The 7,500-nt window shown below is 45.4% G+C and overlaps 1 protein-coding gene across 1 annotated transcript in view; it reads right to left on the reverse strand.

Annotated features, from left to right (window-relative positions):
- The window catches only part of LOC310793013 (thromboxane-A synthase-like), a gene marked incomplete at its 3' end in the record, with an annotated part of 80,833 nt that overhangs the window by 53,010 nt on the left and 20,323 nt on the right, over positions 1-7,500 (reverse strand). The window contains exon 2 of the mRNA XM_083654764.1: positions 5,571-5,664. Within this exon, the coding sequence (XP_083510890.1) occupies positions 5,571-5,664 (94 nt within the window). The remainder of the gene's footprint in view (positions 1-5,570; positions 5,665-7,500) is intronic.

Below are 7,500 nucleotides of genomic sequence, written 5' to 3' on the forward strand. Positions count from 1 at the left end.
TCTCTCTCTCTCTCTCTCAGTCCCTCTCCCCGCCTGCAATGTCCATGTCTCTCGCTCTCTCTCTCTCTCTCTCTCAGTCCTTCTCCCCGCCTGCAATGTCCATGTCTCTCTCTCTCTCTCTCTCTCTCTCTCGCTCTCTCTCTCTCTCTCTCTCAGTCCCTCTCCCCGCCTGCAATGTCCATGTCTCTCGCTCTCTCTCTCTCTCTCTCTCAGTCCCTCTCCCCGCCTGCAATGTCCATGTCTCTCTCTCTCTCTCTCTCTCTCTCTCTCAGTCCCTCTCCCCGCCTGTAAAGTCCATGAGCATCTTGGCACCATATCAGTTGTCCTCTATCTTCTTGCTTCTCCTCCTCTTTGAAATGCTCCTTTCCTCCTTAGACCTTTATTGCTGCATTCACATCAAAGTAGCTGCTGCCTGCTGCCACGACTGTCACACACATGAACATACACAGCAAGAGCCCACTCTTAAGGCTGTAGACTTAACAGTTCTCTCTCTCAGTGGCGCTGAATGTTTCATCCACATAGGTGTGAAGGCAAAGAGGGCAGGCTCAATCAGACAGAGGACAGGCTCCTCCCCCGTGGGCCTGCCACCATTCTAATTGTGGATTCATCACAGACAGAGGAGATCAATACAACACTCTTGACTCTGACACAACACAGAATGATCTCAACTTTGTCCTATCGGAATTCCTCTTACCGTCGAGGATTGGACACTTCCATTTGTGTTTGAGAACAGCGAGACCTCGCTCTCAGCCGCATTTAGGGCGAGTGAAAATGAGAGACAGAGAGAGAGACACAGAGAGAGAGAGAGAGAGAGAGAGACAGACAGAGACAGAGAGTGAGAGAGACAGAGAGAGAGAGAGATCCTCACACACACATTCAAGCGCACACAAACATGCACAAATGCACACACGCACGTACCCCGTGCCTCCCCCCCCCCCCCCCCCACACACACACACACACACACACACACACACACAGGAGCTGCTGCTGTGTCCTCTGCTTTAACGTGACCTTGGTGCTCCTGGGGAGAGCTGGCTATGAACTGGTGAGGGGGTGAGAGAAATGTGTGCCATTAAACCTGTGGGGGCTTACTGTAACACACTCCGCTTTCCATAGCTGCTCTCTGGAACTGTAAGACTGTAATAGTAGCTCTCCGGCTAATGTACTGCTGGGTGTTTCAGGGAACAGAGGAGCTGCTGGTGGGTTAGTGGACTGACCGAACCAACGCTGCAGAAGAATATCCATGTTAACGAGCTGCTTCTAGTCTCTGGTCCTGAAATCAAATTGTTCTTAGAAATATTCCGTCAATGGGGTGAGATGATCTCTACAGTCATTTGAGCCACCAGCTTTGAGAATCCACTTGAAAATAAGAGCACCAACACTCTACTACCGTACTACGGTATCAAGATAATGTACTTCATTTGCATTGGAAACAAATGGAATGATCTCTCACCTCGTTGACATTTTCATTTTTAATGAGATTTTGAGACTCAATGCAGGGTTGTTGAAAATGAATGTTTTGACAGTGAATACCTGGGAGATACACTGATTGGCCACTGCACTGGTTTCAACCCAGTGATACAGTATGTGTTCCCTGTCCTGTTTCAATTAACATGATCCAGAAAATGGAGAAAGGCTCTGCACCTGCAGAAAGAAACTGGGCAGAGAAGAGAAAGAGATGGGCTTCTCTTCTTAAAGTGCTGGCCCTTTGCTCTTGATAAAAGACTAGGCTCCCCCTTTGTGTGAAGCACCATTTGAACTGTACGTCTCGGGAGAACGCGAGATTGAACAAATTGAATCATCTTCCATCAAGGCCAGATGGATGGCTTATTTTCTCTCTCTGAGTGATAGACTTAGAGAATGCAGAGGAGCAGCAGCAACACCCTCGCAGTCTGTCACAGCCTCAGCCTTCCCTGCCATCACACAGCCAGGGGGCTCCACTGACAGCTTTTCCAACCCGACTGCCCAAAGCTGGCAGCTCAAGCAGTTCATTCACTCCCTTTCTTCGCTCACTGCACTCGCAGAACCGTCAAATGTTCAGTTTATACATGAAACTAAACAGATCTCACGCTGATTTATTTTATTTTATTTATCTAAGTTTTGGTTTTGGTGGGTTATAGGGTTTTTCCTCTATATCAGAGGTTTTCGAAGTGGGAGGCGGGCCTCCCCAGGGGGGCTCCAAGCACTTTTAAGGAAGGCTCATGAATGGAAGTGAAACAATATTATGTTAGTTATCAAAAGGAAATCACATAGAATAGCCTAAATGTGTGTGATTTGGTTAAAGAGAGAGTTTAGTAGTTTTGTGGAATTGTACAGTTTTATCCCACTTTCCCAGAGTCAGAAACAAATAAATGCCTTCAGACAGGCCCTTTTTATAGTCTGAAGCTTGTCTATAATCATGATCCCATAGGCATAGGCATAGGCATAGGAATTTATTGAAACAGGAAGCGAGTAAACTCAATTGCCCCCTGCTGCTTCAAAATAATACAAAATCAAAAATATCATGAAGTCAGGGCGGCTACTTTAAAGAATCTAAAATATATGATGATGTCTTTGATTTGTTTGAATTTTTTAATCACAGCATAATTCCATTTGTGTTATTTTATAGTTTTGATGTGAAATATTTGTAGTTTAAGTCTTTTTATTTGCACTGCAACTTTGCATTGGACTGTGTGGGCCGTTACATATTTGTGTGTATTTCTGCATAGTATTTTATGAACTGTTTTGAAGTGAAACGGCCATTCAGTCTGAATATCAGGCAACAGCCAAGTGGTCACAATTTTAGGTTAGTTGAGAATGTATTGGAAAAATGTATGCCTCTAATTACTAAACATAATTTATTTTACCTTTAACAATATCAACCCATATCCAAAATACTAAAACTAGAACAGAAACCAAATGAACACTAAAATTAAACATTTCTCAAATAAAATAAATACCGGTAAATAAATTAATACAATGACAATGGACATATAACTAAACCCACAATGAACTTACTAAAACGAAACTAATTGAAATTAAAATTGAAAGCTACATAAAAAATAAAATGAAAAATCCCAAACTCGAGCAACATAACCCCCCCCCCCCCCCCCTTCCCACACACACACATCTTGCTTGCCCCTGTGAGCCTGGTATCATTAAAGCTCTTTAGGCGAACCCAAACGCTGCAGAGTCATTAAGCGAGGCTGCATGCATATTTAAGCACGGCCAGCAGCCCTCCCACAGACTGAGGGAGACTGCAGCTCAGCTAACACTCCTCAAGAGAGACAGAGACACCAGCCAGCCTGTGCAACAATAGACCAGAAGGGGAGAGGGAGGGAATCTGGTCGAAAAAGACGATAAGGGGAAACCCCAAGAGAAGGAGAAGAATACACTGCAAAAGTATCCATGACAAATTATTTAATCTTTATTGAGTCTAAGAATATAATTTTTCATGAAATCCTATCCACCTTATTTTTGAATGCCCCGCTGTACAAATAATTGTGGGTAAAAGTTCCGGTTTAACGTGACTTATTGTTGCAGCTTGCCATTTCCTAAAATGGTATTCTACTTGATTTGAAAAGATGGCCGCCTACACTCCCTTGTACCCTGGCTGAATTGAACATAACTTGGCCAATAAGTAACATACCAAATAAAACAAACAGTAATGTCTTTATTTGATGTAGAATGCAGAGGACATGTAACTGTCTGTCTGCAGTGGAGCAGCAGGGGTTAATACTGTCTGTCTGCAGTGGAGCAGCAGGGGTTAATACTGTCTGTCTGCAGTGGAGCAGCAGGGGTTAATACTGTCTGTCTGCAGTGGAGCAGCAGGGGTTAATACTGTCTGTCTGCAGTGGGAGCAGCAGGGGTTAATACTGTCTGTCTGCAGTGGGAGCAGCAGGGGTTAATACTGTCTGTCTGCAGTGGAGCAGCAGGGGTTACTACTGTCTGTCTGTAGTGGAGCAGCAGGGGTTAATACTGTCTGTCTGCAGGAGAGCAGCAGGGGTTAATACTGTCTGTCTGCAGTGGAGCAGCAGGGGTTAATACTGTCTGTCTGCAGTGGAGCAGCAGGGGTTAATACTGTCTGTCTGCAGTGGGAGCAGCAGGGGTTAATATGTCTGTCTGCAGTGGGAGCGGCAGGGGTTAATACTGTCTGTCTGCAGGAGAGCAGCAGGGGTTAATATGTCTGTCTGCAGTGGGAGCAGCAGGAGTTAATATGTCTGTCTGCAGTGGGAGCAGCAGGGGTTAATACTGTCTGTCTGCAGTGGAGCAGCAGGGGTTAATACTGTCTGTCTGCAGGGGAGCAGCAGGGGTTAATACTGTCTGTCTGCAGTGGAGCAGCAGGGGTTAATACTGTCTGTCTGCAGTGGGAGCAGCAGGGGTTAATATGTCTGTCTGCAGGGGAGCAGCAGGGGTTAATACTGTCTGTCTGCAGTGGAGCAGCAGGGGTTAATACTGTCTGTCTGCAGTGGAGCAGCAGGGGTTAATACTGTCTGTCTGCAGTGGAGCAGCAGGGGTTAATACTGTCTGTCTGCAGTGGAGCAGCAGGGGTTAATACTGTCTGTCTGCAGGGAGCAGCAGGGGTTAATACTGTCTGTCTGTCTGTCTGTCTGCAGTGGGAGTGGCAGGGGTTAATACTGTCTGTCTGTCTGTCTGTCTGCAGTGGAGCAGCAGGGGTTAATACTGTCTGTCTGTCTGTCTGTCTGTCTGTCTGCAGTGGAGCAGCAGGGGTTAATACTGTCTGTCTGCAGTGGAGCAGCAGGGGTTAATACTGTCTGTCTGCAGTGGAGCAGCAGGGGTTAATACTGTCTGTCTGCAGTGGAGCAGCAGGGGTTAATACTGTCTGTCTGCAGTGGAGCAGCAGGGGTTAATACTGTCTGTCTGCAGTGGAGCAGCAGGGGTTAATATGTCCCTGATCCACATCAGGATGTGCCCTGCAGAGACACACCCACATGCTCTCTAATGTCACATGACAGCAGAGACTAAGACTAGAGGCGACATCTCCTTAACTCACAACTGGTTATTCATCATTTTTGTGTTTTTTAATTTTCAAAGCCGCTGTGATAACAGCATGGGAATTATTCATACGAATACATACATATTTTGTATAGTCAAGTGGTAAACCGATAATCCCTTCAGTGAAACACATGGCAATGAAAATCCTTGGTGTCTTTGTCACCGTGGCAGAATTGAGGCTGAGATTAAATAAAACGTTATTAATTCAGTGATATTAAACACGCCCACTTTCCTTTTCTTCCTTTTACATATTCATCACAAAACTACTGCAATCACCAATACGTTAATCTATTTGGCGGTCACATGGTGCAAGAAGTCATTACTTGTGAACCTTCTTTAATGAACAAATCTAATGAAGTGCAGTAATATGTTGGAAGCAAGATTTCCCTCACCTTAGGGGGTAAAATGTCTGTGTATGTGTGTGAGTGTGTGTTTGACTAAAGTGCTTTTGACACGGGTGAAATGCTTTGCTGAAGACAAAAGACTAGAAAACCAGAGGAAAATCTCACAAGTTGGATGGAGAACGCAGAGCAGATATTAGAGATTCTATCAAACCTCCCACAGCCATGTCTTACCTGGCGAAACAGCAAAGCGTTGCCCACGAACGGTGCTGGCTTGGGATGTTTGATTCCATGTCGAGAGAGGAGCGAATAGGGGAAGACTGAATACCTACAGTAAGAGAGAGAGGAAGAGGACAGATGTGTCTTGATGAGTGATGGATAAAAGCTAACAGAGTAAAGAATTGCATCCAAGATTACCACATTTAATCTCCTGGATATACCGCCTAAGCAGCGCCTCACATAAACACACAACATTATGACACTTGAAGGATTTATTTGGTCGGGGGAATGTAAAAAATCCCCCAAGACTCCTAAAACCTCTGCCATGCATTATTCATAGACATCAGCCCGGTTTCTGCTGACGCGCAAGTCCTTGGACATGCGGAGTGGACTTCTGTCCGGGACTTTGTCTCAGGATCATTATGGGATGTGGCAGGACGTTATTCAGTCATGCAATACGCCTCGTCCATCTGGTGTCCGCTCTGCGGCTTGCTTAAGAATTCCACAGAGAGAGGAGAGCAACGGGGCTGGATGTCTTGACCGATGAGGGCCAGGGTTTCCTCCTTGTGCGCTGGGTGACGGCGTTTGCAGACAGCAGATCAAACGGTTTGAGTGAATTATTAAGGCACAAAGACACGGACCACCTCGACCACAAGCCTGAACGCAGAAACACACACCCACCAGAGAGGACGCGCACACACACGTATATGTACAGTACACAGAAATGTCATGTCAGATCATGTTTATGGATAAGTCACATACAAATCAAGATTATTCCAATTTCACATCATACTAAAAACCACCAGAAAAGGACCCAGCAAGAAAAGCCATACACCAGAAAACTATAGTAGTCTATCAGCCCCGCCCCTCCTTTCCCTCAGCCCCCACAATCCTCTCTGATTCTAAAATTTATTCTAAAATAGCTTTTACCGTCACTACCATCCACTAATCTCTTCAAGGAGTTCCATTACCATATTAATAATGAGATGTGAACCAGTCATAGATTAAACCCAGCAATGAAGCAGCCTGCCAGGCACTCACACTGAGTCATTTTAATGACAGTGTGGTACAGTAATTATAACTGTATGTACGTGTCAGACTTGACAGACAGGTTGTCTGCATACATCACATAATGCTTCTGCCTCCACGTGTTGAAGGATGTGGCCCTTTTCAACACTCCCGAGCTCTTCTTCATGTCATTTGTATTCTTACATCTTCCAGGAAGTAGCGGTGGCTCCTTGGAGGCTAGGGGCCATGGAGGCTGGTTCCTTGGCGAGCACCTGCTTGGGCAAGTAACCAGGAAGAGCTGTCTGTGCTGGAGGACCCTCGGCAAGATTGTAGATGTGATATGCAATGTATTCTCGTTCAGAAATGTTCATAGCTTTTACATTTCCGTGGATTCTAGAAACAAAGCGTTCAATGCCGACATTTTCTTATTCTGCCGATTGCGTTGATATCTCACCCAGGCTCTGCTGCACTGTGTGCTGCAGGCTTTGTGCAAGACAATTCAAACCTCAGTGTTTCTCTGTGGACTCATTTGTAGTGGCCCTTCCACACTAACAAACTAACATATCAAAACTAATTGTTTTCTGTTCCTCTTGCACACCCTCAGGTTTCCACCACTACAAATAACCCAAGAGCCTGTGGGAAACACTGACCAACATGATGCAGAGCAACGTCCCATTTCTCTACACACAAACGGCAAGTTGCAGAATTTTATGTTGATCTAAACACAGCATTTGCTGTGGGATGGGCTATACTCTCAGCAGGAACACTCATTAAGTTGTTGAGCCATAAAAGCCCAGATATATAATGTAGCATGCAGTTTACTGTTGCTCTGTGTTTTGACACTAAGCTGCTATTGTATTCAACTGATTGTGTGTCCTGTGGCTTTTGACTGACACAGCGGTTGGCGTCTAATGTGAGTGAAAGCACTGCAGACTAG

The sequence above is a fragment of the Poromitra crassiceps genome (genome assembly GCF_964638095.1).
Source record: "Poromitra crassiceps genome assembly, chromosome: 18".
NCBI classification, from domain to species: Eukaryota; Metazoa; Chordata; class Actinopteri; order Beryciformes; family Melamphaidae; genus Poromitra; species Poromitra crassiceps.